The following is a 26,945-nucleotide window of genomic DNA, read 5'->3' on the forward strand; positions in this document are numbered from 1 at the left end:
ACCCAGACTGATATACTGATATCCCTTTTTTTTTTTTTTTCCTTTTTTTTTTTTTTTGGAGAGGAAGCAAAGGAACACAGGAGAAAATGAAAGCCTGGGATTGCAAACAAGCATCATCATCATTTTGGTGAGCAAACTTTTTCCTCTCAGTGTCTGCATCCTCTCCCCCCTCTCCCCCTGTGGCAGCTGGCTCAGAGCCTGGCTTTCCACATGCTGCTAAAAATCCAGCAGGACTCAAGCTGGGGATGTTTGCAAGCTTGGAAATAACCCCACGCTTCTGTCAGAGACAGATGAGGGACCAGGAAAGACCAGGAGATGGGAAGGGAAGAAGAGTGAGAGGATTACAAGTGGGAAAGGAGATGAGGGGATGGTTTATGGAATGGTTCCTGGAGAGAATTTTGGGGAATATGTAAGGAAACAGTTCCCCGTGGGAGTAATTTCACTCTTGGTACAATGCCTGGGCGAGGTAGGTACTGGGTTTATTTATTTGGGGGTTCTCAGTACCTCTTTCTGTTGAAAAGTAAAGATAACACTAACTAAAAAAAAAAACAAACACCACTCCAAAATTCACCCTTGGTAAAAAGGGCCGGTGTCTTTTTCTTTTTTTTTTTTCTGAGAAAATGGAAAGAAAAAAATATATATTATTATTTATTATATAACATTGTCAACATCAACACCACAAAAAAAAAAAAAAGTAACATCCTAATTGTTCTCGTTCAAGCATTCTGACCGTGGTGAGAAAGGCAGCAGGAGTTTGGTGTCCCTTGGAGAACAAAAAGAGCAGAAGGGCAGGGGGAGGACGAGGGTGGTGGCAGCAACACAAACTGGGTGGGACCGTGGAGGGACAGAAGTGTGCTGGGCTGTTGGCTTTTCTTTTGAAACAAAAGAAATCAAAAGGGGGGTCAGGGCAAGTCACAGCGAAGCCGTGGTTTCGGTCAGTGTCCGTCCCTCCCGAGTGCTAGCGGTGAACATTCACTTCAAGGAGTCTTGCAAAACGCTTTGTTATCAACAGGGGGATTCTTTTCCTTTTCCTTCTCCCTTTTGCTGGGATTTTTCCGTGGCTCTGGCACTCCCTGCCCCCCTGGTTAGCTGTTCTCACTCCACTCTGGCACCATCCCCACGCCGTGCACCGAGTGGTACTGGTGGGGCGACAGGGTTCGAGGCACGCCGTGGGAATACAGGAATTCCGCCGGCTGGAGGCTGCTGGGAGGGGACTGGATGCCCGTTTGAGGTCCACACTGCCTCACGATGGGCTGGTGAGAGCTTTGGTGCTGGAACATGCTGTGGGTGTCTGCGATTTGGGGCGACGTGTGGTTGGCCACGCTGCCCAGGCGAGGCATGAGCGGCCCCGAGGTGAAGTGGGCAGAGAAATGCTGGTAGGGTAACCTGTCCATGGGCTGCATGGCAGACACTGTGCAACTGCTGTACGAGGGCACGCTGGGCCACGTGTTACAGCTGATGTCCTCCAGGCTGGGCACGGGCTCCGTGGGTGGCGCAGAGCTGGCATACATGCAGGCCTGGCGCTGCGCCGACTCAGTCCTGTACGACGTGTTCAGTCCCTGCTGCTGAGGGTAACTGGACCTGTAGAAAGGGTCCTCGTCTGCTGGAGAGGTTTCCATGTAGGGCTTCTTGTAGGGATGCTCAGTGGTGGAACATTCCTCATCTGTTGGGAGAGAAAAGTCCTGGTAGCCACCAATGATAATGTGCCCGAGGCTGTACGTCCCTCTCTGCAGGACAAGCTGGCACTTCCCTTGGTGTAAATCCCCATCATTTCCCTGGAACTCATCTATCCTGTGGAAACCAAGCCTTACACTTGGCCCTGCTAGAGTAGAGAAGGGATTATCCAGGAGCTCTGGGAGGAAAATCAAGATGCTGGAGGGACCTGAGGTTTATCTTACTTGGTGATCCCCCACATGCTCCCCATCTCCTTCCTGCTGCCACTTCTGCCTGAGGAACCACATCTGCCTGTGACCTCTGCACCTACCAGGATCCCTCCTCCCCCCCAGGAGGCTCAGAGCTGATGCTGTCAACTCAAATCCTTTACAACAAAATATTTCCATGATAAAATATAAATTATAAAAAGAGACAAAAAAGGAGATCACAATAAAAATCCTCCCAAGAGAGCACCAGAGATGGCACGGTTGGGACAATCAGATTTGGAGTCTGACAGCCCCAGCCTTCAGCTGTGCCAAGGCAGCTGGGCACATAAATCCTCACAGGGCTGTGGGCACATAAATCCACACAGGGCCATATGCTGGAGCCAAGGGGAACAAAGGAGAAAAGTAAATTTCACAGCTAGAAACAACAAGGCACATCTTGCAGAGCCCTTTGTTTCCTGCAGCATCCCAGGCCAGCAGAGGGAAGGAGATAAACAATTTAGGTGAAATCTCCAGGGTGAGGCCAAATGAATAAATGAATGTGCACTTATTTATTCATTCACAGGGTCATCAAATGAAATCCAGCTCTGCTGGAATGGATGGCAAAATTCCCAGGGATGAGCACTTCACCAAGAGATTTTAAGGACAGTGTGGCTAGGGAACGGGAGCTGTTCTGACATGGATTAACTTTGCTGCTGCTTCAAAAACAAGATTTCTGGTGCAGGCAGGAAAACATCCCACTTGGTTAGAGCTGTCCTGGCTGTACCCTTTGAACAGGGGTCAGATTTGAAAGAAATTTGGAACAAGTTACCCTTTACAATTTTTCTCCACCGATGTGTTTTGAGGTGTAATTTTTTCCACCCCCAAATACGGTGGGGAAACAAACCCCAAACAGTTGCACAGAAAGGAGGACTGAGCATGTGCCCTACAAGAGGCACAGAGATGTTGCTGCCAGGCTGCTCTGAGGGGAGTGCTCATGTCACACCTTCAGGAGGGACAGGTGGGCAGTGCAGGCATCCTTTGTTTCTTCTAAACACACACATGCACATAACCCTTATTGCCCTGAACAGCCACGAGGGCTCTCCTGAAGCTGCACCCTCTCTGCGGGTAAAATAACCCCTTGTTCCCACCCAGGGTCCTCCAAGTCCACCTGGAACAACTGCTGCTGTTTATCCTGGTCCAACAATCCCACAAAGAGCAGGTCCTGAGGGACACCACGGGGACATCCCCACAGTGGCCCTTGGCTCTGTAATAGCATAAATTCAGCTGGAAAGCCACAGTCCTGTTTCTTTCTTCCTGACAACATCAAAGCCTGGCTCCTTCACCTCAGCAATGCAGACCCCTGATAATCAAGTTTCTCCTCTGCCTTCCCTGTACATTGGGGTGGGAAGCAGGATGGGATAAAAGAACAATTCCATCCCATTTTTGAAACCAGCTGGAACAATGAGCAGGGAGATGCAGGAATGCCTCATCTTCCTCAACCCAGCTCAGGTCCAGTTTTTGTAGGAGCAGCGGAAAGGATGGAGTGCCCTGAAAGCCAAAATCTGGAGGCACAGGTCTAACCTCTGTCCTGATCTCAGCTCCATGACAGGAGGTACATCTGGAAGAGCAGCCTGAGCTGGAGCTTTTATGGACAGTGTAAAAAGTTTGGATTCCTGACCCACCGCTGAGTAATAAGAACACTGGGGTGGAAAAACAATGTCTTGTAAAATGCAGCATTGTTCTGCTAATAAAGTTTTCAGCATTAAACCGCATCACTCTGCTGGCACCAGAAATCATTGGCTTGGGGTTTGACTGTTTATTTTATTTTGATTTTTTTAAATATACAACACAAACCAGTCAAACTCTGTTTTTCCATGGTGTAAAACTGCCTGACTTACAACCTGAGCTTGCTGATTTTTCCATTTAGCCCAGACATTTCACTGCCTGCCACAGCCCAGCTGGGCAGAGCTGCAGTGTCACAGAACCACTTCCAGAATCCATCACAGGTGAAGAGGAAACAACAAAGCCAAGCAGGATTTCACCCCATAAGTGCCCTCTGTCCTTCTATAAGCTCTCAGGTTTGCTCTACTGGTCCCTCTAGAGCCAGGTTCCCTGATGTTTTATGTGGAAAGGGATTTTAAGGTGTGTAAGGACCTTGCTCCCATCTCCAAACAGGACCTAGGCTGACCAAAGGATTCCAGGCTGCCCTAACAGCTTCTGCCTGTCCTCCTTCCCCTCTTCCCAGTGATTTTCCCATTTATAGAGCCTCAAAGTGCTAGAGAGGGAAGAGAACGGTCCCTGTGCATCCTGAGGTGGGATGGTGCAGAGCAGAGAGCCTCAGCTGGTGCTGCCTGTGGGATTTACAGCAGTTCAGGCTCTCTGGTCTTGTCCCACCTCAGAGGAGATCAGAGCCAGCACAGAGCAGCTGGAGGGCATCCCCAGGGTATGAGGAGCAGCTTTAGGGTGGAAAGGGGACATCTTCAATGACAAAAGGAGCACAAGACCAACAGGTCTCTCATGCAATGCCAAAGGCTGCAGCTTCAATTCATCCTCATGGGCTCTGGAGCCTGGACAGTGCAGCTCAAGGGACAATCCTGTCCCTGAAGATCCTCTTCCCTCCTATCAACATAACCAGGACACTGGGATATGTAACTGCCTGCTCAGGGTTTGATTCCTGCTGTTGGTTCCCTGACAGCAGCTCCTTGTCCTTTTCCAGGTGTCACTGAGCCCTCAGAGGAGCTGTTGGCTATCCTGGGAGATATCCTGACCATGTCCCCCTGTTGCTGCTATTCTTGGAAGCCAAGGGTGGTGATCAACTCTAGGGAGCAGCCCCTCAGTGCTGCACAAACCTCAAAAAGGAGGAGGTGCTGCCAAGCAGAGGGAGCTGCCAGAGCCAGGGAGAAGCTGCTCTGAAGTGAATCCAAGGAAAACAGAGCCTGAAGAATGGGCTGGAAACTGGCTCCCTCACAAGGAATTTGATGATCTATCTAATGAAGGAGCTTGAGCGAGAGCATGAGCGTTTCCAAGATTTCCGGTATTTACTACTTCCAGCTGGGCTGTAAATACCACGCAAATGGCTTTTTAAATGGAATTTTCCCAGTTCCGAGATTCGGGCCACGTAGAATGAAATGCAAACATGGAAAGCCTCTGGACTCCAGGGTGTGCTAAGCCTCCCTCTCCTCCCTTGGTGTAAATCAGGAGAGCTCCTTCCCCACAGATGACACTCATCTCCCCAGGGTGGAAGACAATGAAGAATGGGACATGACTCCTTTGGATTTCAGAGCTCACCCACACTTCCAGGGCATTACAGGAGGTTCATCCTGACTTTGTGAGGGACACACAATGGGTGATTATCACCAACTCTGTTGTTTTATCCAGTCTGGATTCCAGCATGGATCTGGCACCAGCCTGAAGAGCCAATACCAGGCTGCAAGAATGACAAAGGTCGTCCAAGAAGAAAAGGACAAGGCAGATCCAATCAAAGTGAACATCTCTAAAGGAGAAATAAGCCCTAAATCCTAGGACATGGAACCCAAGACATGCCAGCCATTCCAGCTATGTCTCACTGTTTGTGATATGGCTGTGTTGTACTGAACATGACAGGGCTGTGGGACAGGGACAATCCAGTCCCCAAAAGCTGGAATCTTTTCCACAGGCAGCAAGCTGCCAGCACTCCCTACAGAGGCACAGCAGGCACCTCTGACAGGAGAGGGGGATCAGAGAATGGGTCAGGCTGGAAGGGACCACAGTGGCTTGTCTGGTCCAACCTCCCTGCTCCAGCAGGGTCATCCCAGAGCACATGGCACAGGATTGTGTACAGAAAATTCTGGAATATCTCAGTGAGGAGACTCCACACCCTCCTGGGCATCCTGGCTGGAAAGATGTCCTTCCTCATGTTCAGGTAGAACATCCCAAGCATCAGTTCCTGCCTGTTGTCTGCTGCTGGACACCATGGAGCAGAGCCTGGTCCATCCCTTGGCACCTCCCTGCAGACATTGATGGGGTCTCCTCTTAGCCAAGACTGGCCCAGCTCCCTCAGCCTTTCCTCATTAGGGATATCAAACTGGAGTGCCACAAGAGTGTGGCTGCTCAGCAAGAGCTGGGTGCATCCCAGCTCCCTGAACATCTCCCCATGCAGGGAGTCCCTTCCTCACCCTCAGTGTCCCACAGCCACCCTGCCCTGGGCTCCACTGCATCTCTCCAGCTGCAGCACAGCCCAAGCCAGCTCATCTCATCACCAAACATCAGCAGGGTGAGCAGTGTGTCCTCCAAGGAGACATCCCATGCCTGAGTTTTGTCCTACAGATTCTTTGAGGGAAAAAGCAGAGCTGGGTGGGATGTGGGAGAAGTTGGTTCAGTCAACAAAGAGGTCTCTGCACACTGACAGTGCCTGTTCCTGAGGAGAAGGTGGAAAGGCATTGCTGTACCAGCACTGACCTCATCAGAGCAGGAAGGAGATGAAAAATCCTCCCTAGAGTGATGTCCAAGTTAGGGGGCTGAAGGACATGGTCCTCACCAGTTGGAGCCAGTGGATTCTGCCGCGTCCCTCTTCTCCCTCAGAGTGCCAACTTGACAACTTTTATAACCTCCCCAGGGAGAGGCTGTTCCAGTTGCCTCCTGTTCAGTATCACAAGCATCCCAGAAATCTGCCAAGTGGTTGGGATTGTGTAAGGCTGGGAGGGAGCAGAGATTTAGAGGGATGACTATTTAGTCCACAGGATATCTGAGAGAGAGGATAATACAAGGGAAAACAAGGCCCAGTATCCTAACTGGGATGTGAGGCTAAATGAAAGACACAAGGCAAGCTCAACACAAGTTCTCCAAGCACAACAATGGAAGAGGGAGAGGTGGAGAACAACCAGAAAAATGACAAATCTCCAACTGCTCTTTGTGTCAGCCTAAAAATCCACATCAAGAGCTGAGACCACTCCTTGATGGGATGCAGGGTTGGAGGTAGTCCATCCTCTCAAGACCAGTGATTTTGTCACATGCCATCGGCAATCCCAGAGTGGGGCTGGGATACAAGGCAGGATGATCTTTGCCATTCCCCATTCCTGGAACAGCAACCCCACTGCAGTGCACCGGGGTCATTCCCAATGCTGTGACCCTGCCCTCCCACCTGCACACCAGGAATCACCAGATTAGGAGCTCTGGGATGTGTCCTTCCTTCCTTCCTCAGCCAGGAGAGCATCACCTCCCTGAAGCAGGGGAGCCTTCAGAGATAACATCCCCTGGCAGCCCTGCTGCTCTCCCCTAATGCAATTCCATATCAGATCTCCACAGTGAATCCATCTTGCCTTGACAGCTAAGAACAACACTGCCAGCCACAGAGACTTATCCTTGCCTTAGGTCACCAGGAAAGCAGGAGTTGAACAAGGTTCCTTTGGGTTGGGTGAACACAGACCTGTCCCTGAGCAAGCCTAACCCAAGGCTTGGCTCTGATTGAAGAGGAGGCAGAGAAAGTTCAGGAGATGTCAAAGCTGTAAGGAGACTGGCTTGGAATTCACCCCAGAAGATGCAGACAGCAGCTAGTCTCAAAGCCAGCTGAAGTGCCCTCTGCCCCCGAGAGCACTTATCCGTAACCACAGCCTTGGGAAAGGAAATAATCCGCTTGAGATAAATCCTAAACTGCCTCAGGAGGAGTCAGTGCTTGAGGAGTGGATAGTCCAACACAATCAATAAGATTTCCAGTCCAGAAAATGGACACAGGGGCAGTAGGAGCAGACAAACTTTTGCTTTTGAGTTTTCTGAGGTGGTGAGTCTTGATAATTGTTAAGCACAAACATAGGAAAGCAGGAGAACCATGAGGGAAAACTCAGAAATGAGAGGCTGGAACAGCAAAAAATAAAAGAGGAATATCATACATAGGATTATGTTTCCATGTCCAACAAAGATCCTTGCTGGTGCTGGAAGGAAGCTCCACACTCAGTGACATGAAACCTTGGATCACGCTCTGATTTATCCAACCCGGATCGCTCATCTCTAGTGAATTTTTTTTCTTTTTAATTAATTTCACTTCGCAAAGAACTGCTTGGCAGCCCAGGCTGCCTCTCTGGTTCCCATTAACTTTGTGTTTCTTTCCTCTAAGCCCTGGTGGCTGTTTTCCATTTACCAAAGGCAAGGGGAGGGGAGAGGAGAAGGCTCAGTGAGGAGAGCGGAGGCTCAGGCTGCTGGGACACCCAGCCTTGAGGAAGAAGCCTCTGGTGTTGGGCAGGACGTTGCTCCTCTTTGAGCTCCTCTTTGATTAAAGCCTTTGGCGGCTCTGATAAAAGGTCCTTAACTGCTTGTGCCACTCAGGGCATGGCAGAGATAAGGAGGGGAGACGAGGCCTCCCCGGGCCTGTCCCCGCGCTGGGCCACGCAGGCCAAGAGGGCCGGGGAGCTTTATTCTAGGGCAGATAGCCGTGCCTTTTGTGACAATAAGAGGAAGTGAGATAATTGGGGGATTGAGGGAAACCACCCATGGAGACAGCACTTAGCAGGAATCCCAAAACTGGAAGGAAACCTCTGTTGGTTCCTTATCACGTTCCGACGCAGAGGCGAATGATGAATTGCCCCGCGGGGCAGGGACACGCAGCAGTCAGGGATTGTCCCGAGGGATGGTTGTCATTTGGGCCAGCTTGTTTTGGTTAGTTTTGGAAAAGGGGGAAGAGCAGAGGTGAGAGCTCAGCTCCCAGGATGGAGGAGCTGAGAAAGGGCTCCCAGGAGCTGCAGCTCCCAGCGCTGAGGAGGGATCGCAGGGATCACCTTCCAGCGCTGGGACTTTGCAGCAGCCCAGCACCTCACCCCACAGCAGTGCAGGGGTTAAACAGGCCACACACCCTCCCTCTGACTTGGGGGACACTTTGGGCATCTCCTTATTCCCTGCCTTACAGCCAGCATGACCATTTCCAATCCCTGCTCTGACACATTCTATGTGAGCACAGTCACCTGGAGGGGACAGCAAATGCCACCTATTTTCCACTGTTTACCTCAGGAAAACATTCCGATTTCTCAGGGTTTTTTTTTTTCTTACTTTGCATACCTGTACATAACCCACGTGCTGCTACAATATCTGGGGGATTCACCAAGGACATGGGAGAGATTTCCACTGCCCTCCTGCCTCCTCTGCCAGCACTTCCCAGCCCTCCCTACCTTAGACTGTGTGTCTGCACATCCCAGTGCTCCAGAGGTTATGTTGCTAAAAATAATGACATGTGTCTGACTGATAGGGTGGTGCAGGGAAGTGGGAAGGGCTCTGCTGTGGGGAGAAATTCCTGCTGCCTTGGTGCTTGCTGCCTTCTGGTAGCTTCTCCATAGAGAAAATCCCAAGAAGGGCAACAGGGTTGGCAGAAACCAGCTTCTGCCCACCCCTTGTTGCATCCAGTGCTGGAAATCCCCTATTTGTTTCCAAGTAAAACTGATTTAAAGCTTTTGCTATCTCAGTCCTACAAGTGGTGCTGCATTGAAGCATTCCCACTGCTCTGGGAGAGGAGGGGAGAGACCACAAACCCCTCATGCCTGCCCAGAACAATTATCCCAGCACTATCAGGGGCTCTTCATGCCAGCACAAGCTGAGCAGCCACTGGAAAGCCCTCACAGTTTGATTCCTTAAGTTCCTAAAGGACCATGGATATCATGGGTTTCAATCCCAGGCACCCTTCATCAGTTTGAGCATTTCTGCAGACAGAAAACTGTCTCCCGAGAGACAGCCCCTGAGTTGAAAACTGGCCAAAATACAAACTGTCAAGGTATCTCCACTTGGAGATTAAGCCTGTCTGAGGGGCTGCAGATAAGTCATCTTTATCTCCAGCACCAGCTATCTTTCCAAATGTGGATTCATGGTGGGTGAAAGGCACTGCCAGCCCTCCAAACAGCTCATTCCCAACCCAGCAGAAATGGGATTTTAGAGTTTCCCAGCCCACAACCCTCATGCCTTGCTCATCCTCCAGCATCATTTGTTGCATGCTATTTTTGCCCAAAAATCAACCATTGGAGGAGGGAGACAAAGGAAAGTATTTTCTCACTGAATATCTAAAATACTCTCTTTCTTTCGCTTTGATGTTTTTCTACCCACAAAGACAGTTATCCTTGGAGCTGTCCAAGGGGAAACATCAGGAAACAATGCTGACAGTCATTGTTGGGAGGGGGAAAACACGAAGCAGGGAGCAGGCAAGCTCTGACCTTTTCTCTTGGTGCAGTGGTAGATCTGGCCGTGCTCCTGGGAGATGGGGTAGGGGTTGGCAGGAGGCAGCAGGTCCTGGGAGGTGCTGGACACCCCATTTTCACACTGGTACTGGGAGCCCAGGTTGGAGGAGGCAGAAAGGACCCTGGTCTCACCGCTGAAGGGGCTGTGGTTCGAGGACACTTTTTGTCTCACTGTGCTCCGGGGAACAACTGGGTACTCTTTACTGCAAGCAAAGAAACAGAAGAGAAACAAGTCAGCAAAGCAATCAATTAATCCTCTGATCTATTTATTAATAAATGAAGGCAGCACATTAGTGTCATGGAGTTTGTTTTGGCTTTCAGGGAAATGCAGATATCCCTCCCTGGAGGCTGCAGCCCCGTCACACTTTATCCATACAGAACTTATTATTCCCTTTCCTTTTAGTGCCCTTAAATTCATGCCTTTTCATCCACCACTATTTTATACACACACATAAAATATATAAATGCAGTTTCAGCAAAATAAACATGGTTTCTATTTACATATTGCAACATTTATAAGCTACATACTGTTTGTAATGTATTTGCAATATGCACATGCATGTAAATAAAACCAGCATTTCTGCCAAGCTGACTTGGAAATTAATTAAATATTTAGGTCTACTTTTTTTTCCCTTATAGTAGTTGTCCCCATTCCTTTTGCCTGGAGTCTGTCAGCCTGCTTGTCCTGGATGGGGGATCCCTGCCCCACAGACCAAGCTCAGAAAAGAGAAATAAATAAATCACTGAGATTTGATGCACACCAGAGCCTCAGCAGAGCCAGGATGGGAGGGAAAGCCTGGACTGTTCTCTTGCCCCCAGATCTGGTTTGAAGTCGGTATGCTTTGCCAACACAGGCTGGAAATCCCCTCTCCTTAAAGACCCTCTGGTGTTTTTTGGAGATGTTTCTCCAAACACATTGGCAATGTGACAACCCCAAAGATGATTCCTTCTCTGCAGGGAGAGCTGAAGCTGAATAAGTGGTCTCAGACACTTCAGGTGAGGTAAAAATCTCCTCCTGAACCCAAAGACTTGCTAAAATGCATAAAGATCAGGTAGTACAGCACCCCAAAGTGTCACCAAGCTCAGAGCAGCCACAAAGTGCTGATTCCAACACAAGTTTTCTCCTCTGAGTCTGTAACCATTGGACCAAGCTGGCTTCGAGGTACCTCCCTCACCTGTCCAAAATCATTGTGCTGGAGCTCCTTAAATGCCATCCACAGGCTCACCTGGCCTCTTCCATGCAGAGGAAGAGCCCTGAACCTGCACTGACACCCCTCAGGGAGGATCTATCACCGTAGAACTCAGAACTTATTTACAAAATTTGACAATAGCAATCATATAAACCTAGGCCAGCAGGGAGCTTTCATCCAAACCACTGCTGTGCTGGCTGCCAGAAACATCAGCAATCGAGCTGGAATGAAAGGGAAATTCACCCAGGAGCTCAAACCCAAAGAAATGTGGCTCTGGTTGGGCCATGAAAGCTTTCCCAAGCCCAGGAACTGGGGGCTTGCCACGGACAGCCTGCTCCAAAGGTGGGGTTTCATCTCCTGGAAGCAGCATTTGCTCAGAACTAAAATCCAGGCTGTGCACGAGGAACAAAGACAGATGGACTGGGAGGAAGCAGAGATTTATCCCTTGGATAGTCAGGGCAGCAGTGGATGCCAGGATTTGTGGTGGGATTCAGAGGACTTGCCTGTGGACACCAAGCACTTAATTCCACCAGGAGATTTAGCTGGAGCACAGCTTTGGTGGCTTCTGGGGAAGGTCAAGACCTGTGGCCACCAAACCTCAGGGATGACCCTCAGATCTTCTGGGTTCTAAGTGATCTCCCAGCCCTCCCTGGTGATAGTTTTGAGCTGCCTGTTCCACCTTCACACCGTGATCCTCAATGAAAGCTGTACCAACACAACGCCCCTAAGCTGCATCCCCACCTTGTTTCCCTTCCAAGGAGAGCACCTGCAAGGAGGTGACTCCTGGATGTTCCTCCTTAGCTCTCCTTCATGAGGAGAGGCTATGTGGATTGGCTGGGTTCATCTCTCTTAGCCTCACACAACCAACATCCAACTCCCAAAAAATGACAGAGCTTTGTTTTGTTTCCCAGTAGGAACCTGAGAGCTCCAGTGGAGGAGAAAGGGACATCTCATGGCATGATGCCAGGCTGTGTGGCACTTAGGAACATCTTTCACTGCTAGATTTGGCCACAGTGGATAAATCTGGATGCAATCCTAGAGGTGTTTTCCTCAGTGATTCCATGACCCTTTTCAAAGGTCTCTTTGGAATGTGATCTCCATGGTGGTGTCTGACCATAAATTCTCAGTGGGACCCCATAAAGGTCTGTCCCTCGCTGTGCCAAGCCCCACACAAACACTGGGGAGCCATCCCCACCCCAGATACTTCTGACCCAAACCAATGGAGAACTGAGAGCAGGAAAAAAATGAACAACCTGATTAGGGCTTTCATTTCTTGATCAAAAACTATTTTCTTAGAATCATGAAGGTCAGAAGAGACCTCCAAGGTCGAGTCCAACCTTAGACCAACACATTGCCAACTAAACCAGAGCACTGGGTGCCACATCCAGTCATTCCTTGGGCACCTCCAGGGATGGACACTCCACCACCTCATGGGCAGCCCATCCCAAGGCCTGACCACCCTTCCAGTGAAGCTTCCCTGGTGGCCAAAGGGAAGCTCAGCTCCTTTCAGGCCAAGTAGGAGCTGTTTGTCTGCACCAGCAATACTTGAACCCCAAGTGCCAGAGCACAGGGGTTTTGGGTTCCAGAATTTCCCAGGGAACAGGAGGCTCTCCATGGCCAGAGGAGAGGACTGTGGTGCTCTGGAGGATACAGCAGGAGCTGGGAGTCACTCAGGAGAGGGAACAGGTTGGAGTCACCAAGTTTGCAAACACCAATTCCCAGGAGGTATCACAATAACTTCTCTCCAGACTGAAATATTTCCATTTCAGTCAAAACATGTCGGGTGCTATTTTTGCCAAAAAAATCAGCTACTGGAGGAGAAGGGAAGTGTTTTCTCACTAAATATCCAAATAGTCTCAGAAATATCCAAAATATTCTCTTTCTTTTCAATACACAAAGGCTGCTATCTCTGTAATTCTACATATCCTTCCTTACAGGAGCTGAGCTGAAATGAATCTTTGGCATCTCCTAAAGCAACAATCATCTCAAAATATTTCTATTTTTTCCTGAGCCCCCTCAATATGTAGAGTGCACACCTATAATTTTTAAAGGCTGAAGGACAAACTGAAATGGATCAATATTTTTTTTCCCTAAAGTCACTATTCCTAAAGTAGTGATTGTCATCCTGAGCTATAGTTTAATAGAATGAAAGGTTTCTGTCATATCCAGAAATTTTGCTGTCCAAAAAAAATCCCTGTAGTGAAGTAAGAAGAGGGGAAAAATGTATTAAATCTTGACTTAAGCAATGTAGGAAATTGTCCACATAACAAGGATGAGGTTGTTGATGCTTCTGGGCCAAAATATTAATTTTACATGGGGTGTTAATAGGCTATTTTCATTTTTGCATTAAAAATTGCAAAACTAAAAGAAATTTAATTGATTGGAAAAGAATTTCCAAGGAAAAAACCCATCCCTGGTCTATTTAAAGTCTGTTGGAGGCTAATAATTAATATTTAGTTACTATATTAAAATAGCAGAAGGGGACAGGGAGGAGCAGCAAAGGTGCTGTGTGATATTTTGATTTTTGTTAAAACTTGGGAAAAGAAATCATGGATGATGTCCAAGCATATTGGTACTGAAGTCTGGACTCCGTTCTTGCCTCCCACCTGGCCAGAGGTTCCCCAAATCCACAGGGCTGGACAGCAGCTCTGCAGAACTTCCCAGCAGCACCCACATTCCACTTAAAATTCCTCAGAGAACTCCCACCCCACAGATCAGGCCTGACAAGTGAATCTCTCCTGAAATCCCAAATCTCAAATCCCACCTCTGCCGGGTGCAATTAGAAACTCACTCTCATTTTCTCTCATGACAGCTTCCCCTTTCCCTGGCCAAGTGATGCTCTCACCACGACAGACTCAAGAGTTCTGTAAAATCACTCCTGCCACAAACTCAAGGCCAGCAAAGAATTCCAAGGAGAAAATCCAAGATGATTTTGCAATATCAGAACCAGAAAACTTGTTGGCCACTACAAATTACTAACAACAGACCTGCACAGAGCAACATCCAGTTCACTTTCTTGCTTATTACTACGTTCTAAAAGAATAATAATTTTCCATATATTTTCATGTGCAGACCTGAAGTTTCCTGATGTACCAGCCAAGGCATAGTAAATGAAGTTGCCAGATAAAAACCTGGTTAAAAACCTCTTCAAAAATCCACAGTTTAGAATCAGGAAGCTCCTGCATTGAAGCATCCAACCCCTACTGGCCCTAAACAAGTTATTTTAGGAGATGGTCCTGATATTTCTGCAACAAAACATTGGATACCTCATGGCTTTCCAGAGCTGCTGTAGCTCATGGCAACAAGGTTTCAAAAGACTTTTTAAATATCAGATCCCAAGGATCTGTTGGAGGTCAAAGTGAAGCAAGACATGGGAAAGGATTTCCTTTCCATGTTTTTACAGCAGCCTTGGAAATCCCTAAACTGTCTAAATCTTGTTCACAATATCAAATCTTAGTGTAAAACCTGACCCAAGGATGAACACAGGGATTCTTCTCTATTCTTTCCAAATTTCCAACTCCTCCTTGGCCACTCCCAACAAAAGGACAATTATTTGTCACCCCATCAGCACTCTCCCCTCTACCCAGCACAGAATCAACCCCCAATTCCAGATGTGCAAACACAACTCAATGGCTTTGGGGTTTATAGCTCCCAGGCCACCAGTTGTTGTCCTTCCTGCTGAGGCTCAAGAGGAGGGAAGGAGTGGAAGTCAGCCATAACAGACAAAAGGAAGAAGTGGGGAAAAGTGTCTGGAATAAACAGATCATCTCCCAGGGATAAAAATCAAAACCCAAACCCAGTTGTTAGTGTGCATTCATTTCAGCTGATTTCCAGAATATTGAAATAAAATTGAACCACTCTCAAGAGGCTGTCTGGAAGGGGATAAACTAGAGCAGGAAAGGAAATGGTAGGAGAGGAATTATTGAGGACTTCCTGCAGCCTCAGCCTCTGATTAAACACGACCCCTCTGCATGGGGACTGTGGAGCATCCCCACAGAGAATAACACCTGAGACTGGGTGTGCAGCAGCACAAACCAAAATATCCACTGAGGAACATGGGAGTCTGTTCAGTGCCCCATTCTCCTCCAACACAGCAGATGTCCTGACCTTCCTGCCAGGACCTGAGGGGCTCCAAGATCCCTGGGCTGGGATGGGAATCTCAGGCAGCACAACAAGTCCAGGTGCTGGTGCTGTGCTGGGGCAATCCTGGGATCAGTCCAGGCTGGGGATGAAATGATGGAGCAGCCCTGGGGAGAAGGGATTGGGGGTGCTGGTGGGGGAGAGCTGGACATGCCACAGCACCCAAAAATCTCCCATGTCCTGGGATGCTTCCCCAGCATCATGGGCAGCAGGGCAAGGGAGGGCTCTGCTCTGCTCCTGTGCCCTGCTCAGGTGAGACCCCACCTGCAGAGCTGCCCCAGCCCTGGGCCCAGCACAGGGAGGACCTGGAGGTGCAGGAGGCACCAGGATGGTCAGAGGGATGGAGCAGCTCTGCTGGGATAGCTGAGATTGGAAATTGTCTCTGCAAAAGAGAAGGTTCCAGGGTGACCTACAAGAGAGCTGGAGAGAGACTGTTTACAAGGGCCTGGAGTGACAGGAAAAGGGGAAATGGGATATTTTTTTTCAAATATCCCATTTAAACCTATTCTCATAGGTTTAAATGGGATATTTAGAGAATAGGTTTAAATAGGATATTTGAGAGAGAATATGTTTAAATGGGATAGAGAGAATAGGTATAAATGGGATATTTGAAAAAAAATCCACTCCTGTGAGGGTGGGGAGGCCCTGGCACAGGGTGCCCAGAGAAGCTGTGGGTGCCCCTTGGGAGTGTCCAAGGCCAGGCTGGACAGGGCTTGGAGCCACCTGGGATGTGGAAGGTGTCCCTGCCCATGTCAGGGGTGGGATGAGATGGTCTTTAAGGTCCCTCCAACCCAAACCATTCCATGGCGATCCTGTGGTCTGTTAGCAACTCCTCTGAACAGTACAGCCCAAAGCATCTCTGCAACCAACCCAAGAACCAGCAATGGAAAGAACCAGGTGGACACCAAGAGCTCTCATTAGCAGAAATAAAAAGATACATTTCTCCAGAAAAAGATGCTGGAGTAAGAGGAACACAAGAGGAGCTGGAGAATGGATGTGGGCCAGAGGCAGCCCCTCATCCCTTCATGCTGGGCTGAGCTGCTGCTGATCAAATCCTGCTGCTCAGATCCCCAGAGAAAGGTCAGCGACAGAAACTGCAGCTACCCTGTGTTTCTTGAGTGGCTTTCTCACTTCAAAAAAGCTGTGAATAAGTGAGGTCTGCCCAGTTTCCCTTTGGATTTCATCTGAATTATGTCAAATTCTACAGAACACATTTCAAACAGGACCAGGGATATTTCCTGGGTGGGGGGGATGTGTGCTGGAGGAAAGCTTCCCCTCCCCAGCAGGCGTTATAATGCCAAATCTCACACCGAAAACGTTTCAGACAGGGGGTGACCCCTGGGAGATTTCAGTGACAGAACCTGGGAAATGGAAGTGGATTAAAGATGCAGTGAGAGGACACAAGAAGAATGAGGTGGTTTGCAGCAGACCAAAACTGGTATGCTTGACTCAGCCTGATGCCCACCAGTCCAACAGGATGTTGGAATGCCAGGGAACACCAGAGCTCATCCATTTCTTCTGCTGGCACCCCAAAATGCACTGTCATCTCTGTCACACTGGCTCTGACTCATGGAGCTGATTTTGTGTCCTCGGTGCCTGGCCCTGTTTCTGCTCTCAATGACACATGGGAATCTCTGGAATAATTCCTTTGGAGCCAAGGAGATTGCTGTGGATCAATGCCAAAGGCAGCAAACTGGCTCGTGATCCCTGACAGAGAAAATACAGCCACAACATCAGACTGTGCTGTCACTCTTCCCTGTCATGTGCAGCATTCTGGATTTTTTTGTACTTTTCAAGGGCTCAGAGTACCCATTGAGGGAGCCAAGAGCCACCATTTCATGGAATCATCATCCCCCTCAAAAACCTTCCCAACAGAAGCTTCAAGCATTGAACTGCATTAATTTACAAAATTAATTAAATTACAAAATAACCAGACTACCAGAAGCTCGTCAGCCCCCATAAGAACCACCACAGACAATGGGAGCTGCAGATGAGCAGCAAGAACTGTTTACAGGGTTGACCAGAATTGCTCCCTCACAGTGCTCCAGACCCACACATGTAGTAAAACTCACATCCCTCTATGTATTTTCCTTCCTTTTTAATGTTTTGGGGTTTTTTTCCCTAATCAATAAAATAAAAAACTCAACCTTGTGCTCAGAAAATTGAAAGCTTTAAAGAACTTCCTCTTCCCAGAGAGTCCAAACTACCAAAGAGGCTGCTGAAGGCACCTTCAGGAAAGAAGGGCAGTGGGAGGAAAACAAACATTCACTGGAATTTGGATCTCTCTGGAGCTTGTGGCTCCTCTTTTTTAGTGAAATCCTCTGCTGCTGAAAGCCTTCACACCACTCCTGAATGAAGTTCTACCTGGACAGACTTATTAACATCTTTCTGGGAAATAAGAGATAAAAACCAACATGGGAAGCCCTGGAAAGGAGAAAGCCATGGATAGGGATGGACTCAAAGCCATGGTGAATGTCAGGTATGAAATTTCTGTTACAAAAGGCTCTGAACTGTTATAAAAATGTGGGGGTTTTCCAGATAGTTTTTTCATAATGAAGAAATAGCACTAAAAATGCATCCCACCATATTCTCCAAGGGCATAAATGGACATCATTCCCCTAAAACCAGGATAGACTGACTCATCCATCACTGGGAAACAACGTCATAAACCTACATTTATATATTAAAACATATAACATATAAATTTAATAACATTTGAATATATATTTATGTGTTAAATCTATATAAACCCACAAAAGGCAGGGCATAGTTCGGCAACATTCTCAATCCTGAATGGTTCTTTATCTCATAGACACAGCCTATTTTTTATAGCTACAATTTATTTATATATATAACTTATTTTATATATGGTTTTATATATTTTCATATATAATTTTGAATATATTCATATATCTACATAAAAAACCCACAAAGGTGGGCACATATTTGCAACCTTGAATGGGTCTTTATTTTACTATAATCATCTTATCCTGCCCTCCCTTAAAAAAAAATGCCACCTTTGTAAAGGCACACAGCCATTCCTCTGCTAAGTTATTAAAATGAACATCAGAAATTATCCAGTAAAGGCAAGGATTTTAACCCTTCCAGCCCTGAGTGGCTGTATTTATATATTCCAAGGGTTTCTGTTCCCTGCATCAGCGACCGCAGCCCCTGCATAAAAATGCCAATCAATTTTTAGCATGGGCTCAGCGTGGCTTGATGCCATGCTCTTCACATGGCACTGAGCCCTTCCTAAGAGTCCTCCCTGTTCCACCTCCTCCCTCCTGCTCCAAAAAAAAAAAAAACCCTTGAATCCAAACCTTCAAATCTTTCCAGTGGCTGTAATGAAAGGGTGGTTTGGCAGCAAAAAGAATATTGGCAGGGGGGAGAACACATCATCACTCAAGTTGCAGTAGAAGCTGGGAGACTGGCACGGGGTGGGGGGAGCTATTTCGAGGGGTAGTGCCACCATAAATAAATAAATATTGACAGATCCTGCCAGGATCTGTTGGAAAGGGCAGGGCAGGGAACACAGGGCACATTCAGGAGCCCACAGAGATGATTTGGATGGAGCAGATTAAGCGCTGCCTATACCATTTTTATACATCTATCTTGGCTTTTCTGGGGCTGAGTCTGAACATGTTTGTACACAGGAGGACATTTGCCCAGTTTGGGTGGGTTCCAGGCATGTTTTCAGGATTGCAGGAATTATTTGGTGCCTGACAGCACAATTTTCCTGGCTATGGAGAGCCACGCTCACATCATCAACTACAACAAGCCGAAGTGACCACCTACAGCTGGCTCCTGGGTGGGCAGTGAGAAAACCCTCCCATGAGAAGGTCCCAAAGCAGGTCCCTCCAGCAGGAGCCAGAGGATAAAGGATCTGAGTGGCTCCTCCCCTCCTGGAAAATGCCCTATTGAGAATCTCCATCTGTCTTAGCTAGGATCGTGGGTATGGCACCATTCCTGCAAAACATTTGCACCAGGAAGCAGCTTGACACATGGAGAAAGTTCCAAGTGAAGGGAAAAGCACGAAGCTAATTACCAGCAGGGCCTGACATTTAGAAAAGGACATTAAACAGGATTTTCAAACAAGATTTAGGCTTGCTTTTCAGCTTAAGTACTTGCAGCCAAACCCGAGATTCTGAAAGGCCTCCTCAGCCACCTGGCCCTGGACATCCCAACATTTTCTAACCTTCCCTTCTTCAACCTGAAACCACCACACCTCTGCTGCTCTGCACATCCAGAACCCAGCCAGCAAACACTCCCCTCCTGCCAAAGCCCCTCCAAAGCCAGCAACAACAGAGCATAGGACTCTCCAACACCACCTCCAGAGGCAGCTGGAGCAGGCTTGAAAACCCTACTCCCAAAACAAGGCTGGGAGCTTTGTCTTGAAAGCACTGTGACCTGGGAGAAAGGAACACTCTGGTGGCCAGAGCTACTCCAAGTTTTTTAAAGGGTTCAAGTCCAGGGGCAGCCTCAGAGAGGAGAGTTTAGTACAAAACTAAAGGCTGTTCTGGAAGGGGACGTGTCTGAAAGAAATGCAAAGTCCCCGTGGCCAAGACAGCATCCCACAAGTGAGCTCCTGCCTCTGCCACCCAGCAATTAAGGTGGGAGCACAAGGCCCAGGATTTTGGCCCCATGTCCTGGGAATATTTCAACAACCTGATGTAGAGCACCCATGCAGATGCCAAGGCACCATGTCCTGGCTCAGGGACATGCCAAGCAAAGCCCAGGTGGCTCTAGTGACCCTGGGAGGGTCCCAATGAGGGTGGCACACGTTACCTCTGCATCCTGGACATCCTGTGGAGCTCCATGTCATCGCTGCCACGGAAGCCTTTGGCAAAGGGGTTGTTCTCAATCTTCAGCTGGGTGATCTGAAAGGGAGGAAACGCAGTGGGGTCATGGCCAGGGACAGAGGGGACAGAGGTTATTAAACCCAAGGCAGGTGGGATGGGATGGAAAATACAGCTTGCAGGAACTCCAGTCATCCCTCAGCTCAGGCACTGACCACTCCAGATGGGCCTTTCCCTGGAATGCTCCACAGAAAAAATATCTCCTGTCAACAGCCTCTCGCTTCTCCCAGCCTTGTCCCATAACTAACATGTGGGACTGCTCACACACATTTTTCTCTGGAGAAAATCTGCTTTCTGAGAGATTCATTTTGCTGTTGGGACAGAAAGGGCTTTACTGCTCCAAGGACCAGGGATGAAAGTTAGGTCTGAACAAATCCCAACAAGTATTTTCTCATCAATGCACAGACAAGACCAAAACCTCCCCTCTCAGACCCTGCACCCTCTCTCCCAGCCAAGGGAATCTCACCCTTTGGGTGTTTCAGACCAGCTAAATGTGCTCCAGGTGCTCTGCATCTGCCATCCTGCCCCACAGCTGGCAGCAATTCATGGACTCATTACCTAAATTACTTTGAGGGCAACTTCATCTGGGACCATCAAACCCTGGAGGATCTTTTGTCACCCCATCGCTTCCAGTTTGCTCACTAAGTGAGAGTCTAAATTTTAGCCAGATTAATCCCTTCAAACTCAACTTTGGCCCTCTTAAAACATCTAAATTTAACATTTAAAGCAGTTTCTAGACAGACCATGCCCTTACCCAAGGGCTGTGCTGCTCCAAGAAGTTCAATCCCTCCTGCACTACTTTTCCTCAGGGTTTTGGTGAGCAGGGCTTGTCATTTAAGCCAACATTCATTGTGGACCAGCAACACCCTCAGCTGCCCTGTGGATTTTGTAAAAACTCCCTCTGCCATGGCAAATCTGATGCAAATGCTTTGGTGCCTTGGCAGAAGAGGGCTGAGCCTGGACCAGGTGTGATATTGCTGCAAAGCCCCAAAATTTGGGCAGAAGAGGGGAAATTTCCCTTTTTTCCCCTCTCTTCTCCATCCCTGCCTGGCAGTCTGAGCTCTCAGCAAGGAATCAGGAGAGACCCTTGCCCAGGAGGAAAGACAACCTCATTTTGCACTGGAGGAGCTTCACGCTCTGACCATGTTTTATGGAAACCCCATCCTTCCTTCCCATTGAGAGCTGGCCAAGGGGAAGGAAAGGGCTCAGGATCAAGGCAGGGAGAACAGAGAGAGGTTCATGCTCACAGAGTCAAGCACAAACAACCAGGCCCACCTCCCTGCCAAAATCCAGAGAGGAAAATCTGGCTCGCCCAGTGTCAATAGCAAACCTCGCCAGGTGTAGGCACAACCAGATTATTTTGCTCTTTTCTTGTCTTTTTGCATATTTTTTCCAAAGGCCGCTTGTTTATTTGCCATTTTTTGCCTCATTCAGCCCCAAACTTCTCCCAGAGCCCCCCACCACACTTACACTTATCTCCCCAGGCATTCCCATTAAATTAGGACCATACTTCAGCACATAAACAAGCCCTTGGCACTTTTGGCACTTTTTTTTTTTTTTTGTCTCTCATTTCAGATTTCAAAGAAAAGGGTAAACAAACAATCTTTTGGGGTCAAATTGCCAGTTGAGCCATTCTCTAGCAATAAAACAGAGGTGTATTTTGTAATTAAAAGCCCTGAATTATTACACAACCAGCTGTGTATTTTGCAAAGCAACTGCCTATCGGTTTGAAGGTGGTGACTCTTCTAGAATGAATAATAGGCATTATTCAACATTTTGAATGTTCCTGAAGCCCTGTAAATGTGGGAGTTGTCCTCCCTTGCCGACCCCAATGGCAATATTTGCTCACATAAGTGAAGTCCTTCAGTGAGTGAGGATTTACAGGATTGGCACCAGCACACAAAGGCACAAAGGGCCGGATTCATCCCAACCTGACCGAAGGCATTTTAACCAAGGCGCCTGCACTGGGAGCCTCAGCTCCCTGCTGGAATCAAGGGAGGGACATGGGGACTGCCAGAGGGCTCTGGGGTGGGTGGCAGTGCCTTCACAGGTCCCCAGTGCACTCTGGTCACTGCAGGAGGAGCCAGCAGTGCTCCAGCCCCTCATTTAAACCCCTCAGTTGAATGCCCCCATTTGATTCTTCAAGCTTTTAATGACCCACAAAATAGCAGCGAAAATATCAAAATGGAACCTCAATATTGCAAATCTGGTGGTTTAAAGGTCCCCTAACCCACGCCAGGAACACACTTACAAGCAAAGGTGTTGATGCTGGTGGCCAAAAGCCCCAAGAGAATCACAGCCAACTTCAGCCTCCTTAAAATTAAGGATCGATTGAAGGCATCTAAAAACCAGGGACTAAAGGTTTAGAATTAATTCTCAGACCTTTGGTGTGTTTCAGATGGATTGGAGCTTCCAGAACAAAGTTTCCCCAGGTGACACCTCATGGCATCAGCCACCACAAAGCCAGGAGAGCCCAAGCCAGATTTAACAAAACTGTACACAACAAACTAGAAAACAGAGAAAAAGTTGGTGAATCTCTGCTTTAGCAAACAACCTGTGGAAGATGTTTCATTTGGCCACTCTTTTACCTGACTTCCAAACTAGTCCAGAGGTGGAAAAGCAAACTCAGGGGTGGAAATAATCTTCTTCTGGATCAGCTTTACCACAGCAAAACTGAGTTTAATTGACTATAACTCACGGGGTGGGGGGGCAGGGGGGGAGAAAAGCTGTCAGAAAGTCAAATGACAATTACCTCATGAAAAATAAAACAAAATACAACGTCCTGAGAGGTCATTAAGACAGAGTGCCCAGGGCTGAATTGTACAGCACAGGTTCAATAAAACTGAAGGGCTTTGTTTGTGTATTTGTTATTGACAGCAAAGTTTCCCTGCTTCTGAAGCTGCCACAGACCCTTGGAGAGCAGAGCTTTGCAGGGTGAAGCCTCCCAGATTTCCACTTTCCAGGGCTTGTCTGACCTATGGGCTCATCCTCACTTTAATGGGAAGTGACAGTTCCCAGTGGAATTGGGAATCCCAAAGGAATCCCTGGGCTGCTCCCCTGCACTCCTTTCTCTGGGCTAATTGGCCACAAAGCTCTTCTGCTGAGACCTTCCCACCAGCATCCTCAGCTCCAGCATGGCAAAATTTAGCTTTGCATGGAGTTAGGTCGAGGAAAGATGCTTTACTTCTTTTTTCTTTTCCACAGACGTGTATTTGTATGGGATTTGTGCCTAAGGGCTCATGGATATGGCCAAAATCAAAACTACCATTTTGTATTACTTTTTATCAAAAACTTTCAATGATGAGATTTTTCTCAATTGTTTCTCAGTTTAGAAGTTGTAACAAAGTTAAAACTTTGTTAGGGGGCATGTGTTCCACACCAGGTACTCTGGGTTTTATTTTATTTACGTATTTTGCTATCAACTTCTTTTTTTTTTTTTAGCACTTAAGCTAAGGGAAAACACTTTACCCTGATCTTTTTGGGCTCTTCTGAAACTAAGAAAGGTTGGGCATTCTGGAAAAGGAATGCTCTGCAAGGAATGTGGATCCCTGATTTCTGAATTCTCACTCAGGTCTACTTGGAGAACATAAAAACTGATTGGAGAGGGGAGAAAAATCCCCATTTAGTGATGAAGAGGTGCAGGTGATCACCCTTGAGAGGTGCAGTGTACTCATGGAGCTCCCCTCTCCATTGGATCCAGTTCTCCCTGGCCTGCAGGTGGCCGTGGTCCTGCTCAGGGTGGCATAGAGGGACCTGGAGCTGGCAGTGCTGGCAGCCACAGGAGCTGCAGAGCACAGAGACTTCTCTGCCAGGCTCTCACATGGCCCAGGTAGGAGCCAAGGCAGGATGGAGGAGGAAGCCAAACCAGGGGGGTGGGAAGGAGAGAAACAGATGGAGCCAAGGTGGCTGCTGAGCCCAAGGACACCTGGGCCAGGCACAGGAGCTGGATGGGGAGCTGGGACTCAGCCCCAGGAGAAGGGAGGGGGGAGTTCCTGGCAGAGGGGAGAAGATGCTGAACCCAAAGCAGTGAAGGAAATGGGAGGGACTGGGAGGCTGCTGGGAGGTGCTGGGGTGAGACAGAGGGGCTCACTGAGGAGCCTGCTGCCTGAACTGGGACACAAGGACAGGAACAGAGACCTGGCACTGAGCTTTGGGGGAAGGAGAGGAGTCTGCAGGCAGGATGGATGCCAGATCCAGAGGGAGTCTTGGCCAAGCTTGAGGAGAGGGGCTACTTTGAGGACCAAAAGAGTCCAGGGGCTCAGGGCTGGCTGAGCACCCCATCCCAGGACTGGCAACGAGCAGGGACAGGACTGGGGACAGAAGGTGACAAGGCTGGGGACAAAAGGAGACAAGACTGGGACAGAAGGAGACAAGACTGGTTCACCCAGAGTTGTGAAGGACATGAGACCCCTGGAAGGAAGCACTTCCTTACTGCTGTTCCCATCAAGGCCTGGAACAGCAGTAAGGATCATAAGGGGCCCCAGAGAGGGTCAGGGAGAGCAGCAGCTCCCTGCCATCCTCAGGTGCCCCAGGGCTGCACAGAAGCCACCAGGGCTGGTGATGAAGAGGAGCTCCTTGGTGTCACCTTGCTTAGCCCCAGGAAGCTCTGTCTCTCCCAGCACTTGGGGGACCCTTTTTTGGAGAGGAGTCTGCCCTGGGTAAGGAGAGGGGCTGTCCCCTCTTGCCAGCCAGATGGAGAAACACAGGGACAGTGACCCCCTGGCAGGGCAGGGAGAGCCTGGGGGCTGCACAGGGCAGTCCCATGACATGCCAGCCAGGCCACCCCACTGGTGGCCTCTGCTGAAGGGGTGGAGGTGGCACCTGCAACCACAGACAGGGAAAATGGAGCTCTCGGGAGGAAACACGCACACCCAAGGACCTGCTCACGTCTAGCCCTCAAGGACAGTGACAAGAAGCCACATGCTCAGAGGGGACACCAGCTCTCCAGAACCCCAGAGTGGAGCACCAGCTGACTCACCAGCATGATTTTAGCACTGGGTCTTTTTCTTTCCTTCCTTCTCCTTTTTCCTCCCCTTTTTAGGGGAAGGATGAACCTCTGTATTCAGAAATCCCACCAGATACCTGGCAGTGAATCCAGTCTTTGGCCATGCCCTGCCCTGCTCCTCCCAGCATTTCTGGGTGCCTGGAACATCCCGCCCAGGGCTAACATTTCCTTAAAAGAATTTTGGCTACCAAGAATGTTAAATAACTTAGGGTGGGGGAAAAAAATTCAGCATAAAACCGGATATCCTGAGGGGGGGGGAACCAATATAAAGTCCAAGCCCAGCTAAGGGGGAAAGTAGGTTGTAAAAATTAATGAGAATAATTGTTGTGAATTCTTGCTTTTGAAAGAACCCTCGTGAGGGGAGAACCTTAATTATTTCTGTCTATTAGGTTCATTTCCTGGTCCTAAGCAGAAAGCTCATACCTAATAAATATGAGCCAGCAACACAATGATTTAAGCTACAGCAAAATGGTGCTTAACTACAGGGAAAGTTAATATTTGGGAATCAACCTGATTGCAAGCAGCCATTGTGTAAATGGCAAGGAAATGAAATGTGCATGTGACCTTTTTTAACACCTCAGTATTTCTGGGGTGTTTTCAAGGGTAGCAGAGAGGGGGGAGGTGACCAATGGAGCTGCTGACAACCACCCTGAAAACTTCACCAAAACTCTCTTCATAGCTTAAGCCGCTTTTTGGGGAGTAGGGCTGAGGAGAGGGAGATCCCAGGGTGCTTAAATATCTTTGCAGGCTGTCTAAAATATCAGGGGAAATAAGCACAAGCCCTGCATTGGGATTGCAGCTGTGCTCTTGAAATAAATTGACCTATCTGGAAGCAGGCAGGTATTTCTATAAGCTGTGTAAGCATGGACTCAAATGCATTTTGGGGTGAGTCACACAATTCAGTCTTTAATAGAATGCAGCTCTAACAGAGCTCTTGAAACCTAAACCCCATGGAGGGATGAATGTGTGTGTGTAAAATACTTGGGTGTTTAAAATATGTCAGACGCTGGGTGGGGTGGATGGGAAAGATTGCAAGAGGAATGAGCTACAGGTGACAGAGAAAAATGGGAAAAAAACCAGCAAGAGCTGGGGATGTCCCACATGTTGGGGACTGCCATCCTTTATGGCAAGGGGAATGCAGCTTGTGTTACAAGAGGAAAATCTGGTTTTTCAAGCAACTTCAGCTGTGAAAGCTGAGCTCAGGTTTCAGCTGGGGGAAAAGACCCCAGTTCACCCACCTCAGCTGGGAGATGTTTCTCCTTGGCATTTGCATCACCCCCAATATCATTCCCTGTCTGCACTGGGGTGAGCTCCAGCTTTTATTCCCTTCCCTGCAGGGAGATGCCATTTAGGGAAGATCATCCCCTGGTTTATTTTTATGGCTCTATCTTTCCCAATTGGGATTTTATCTTGGGGCTCCAGCCCCTCTTCCCCTGTTCCCCCCCTGATTCCAAGCAGCACAGGGAGGAATGTGTGTGTCAAGGGGCAGAGGGATGTCAGAGCCTGTAAAATGTGTCAGGGGTGTGTAAAATGTGTCCTGGTGTGTCTGTGGGGATTCCTGCCTGTGTCAGATACACAGATGTCATTTCTTATCAAACAGATGTTGCTGATTTACAATCAAATATTCCTGCTCCTCCTAGCATGGCAGTTTTCCCAAACTACTGTACTTACATGTTCCTGCTTTGCTTTAGTTTTATTTGCATGATCAT

The 26,945-nt window shown here is 48.4% G+C and overlaps 1 protein-coding gene across 1 annotated transcript in view; it reads right to left on the minus strand.

The window, feature by feature from the left end:
- Positions 1–1,085: 1,085 nt before the first annotated feature.
- Positions 1,086–26,945, minus strand: part of TBX5 (T-box transcription factor 5) — a 38,382-nt gene continuing 12,522 nt past the window's right edge. The window contains exons 7-9 of the mRNA XM_054288927.1: positions 20,161–20,252; positions 10,022–10,248; positions 1,086–1,663 (exon numbers count right to left, since the gene is read on the minus strand). Of these exons, the coding sequence (XP_054144902.1) occupies positions 1,086–1,663; positions 10,022–10,248; positions 20,161–20,252 (897 nt within the window). The remainder of the gene's footprint in view (positions 1,664–10,021; positions 10,249–20,160; positions 20,253–26,945) is intronic.

Source organism: Melozone crissalis, unplaced genomic scaffold (assembly GCF_028551555.1).
Source record: "Melozone crissalis strain CALT ecotype California unplaced genomic scaffold, PUWL_Pcris_2 ptg000063l_1, whole genome shotgun sequence".
NCBI classification, from domain to species: Eukaryota; Metazoa; Chordata; class Aves; order Passeriformes; family Passerellidae; genus Melozone; species Melozone crissalis.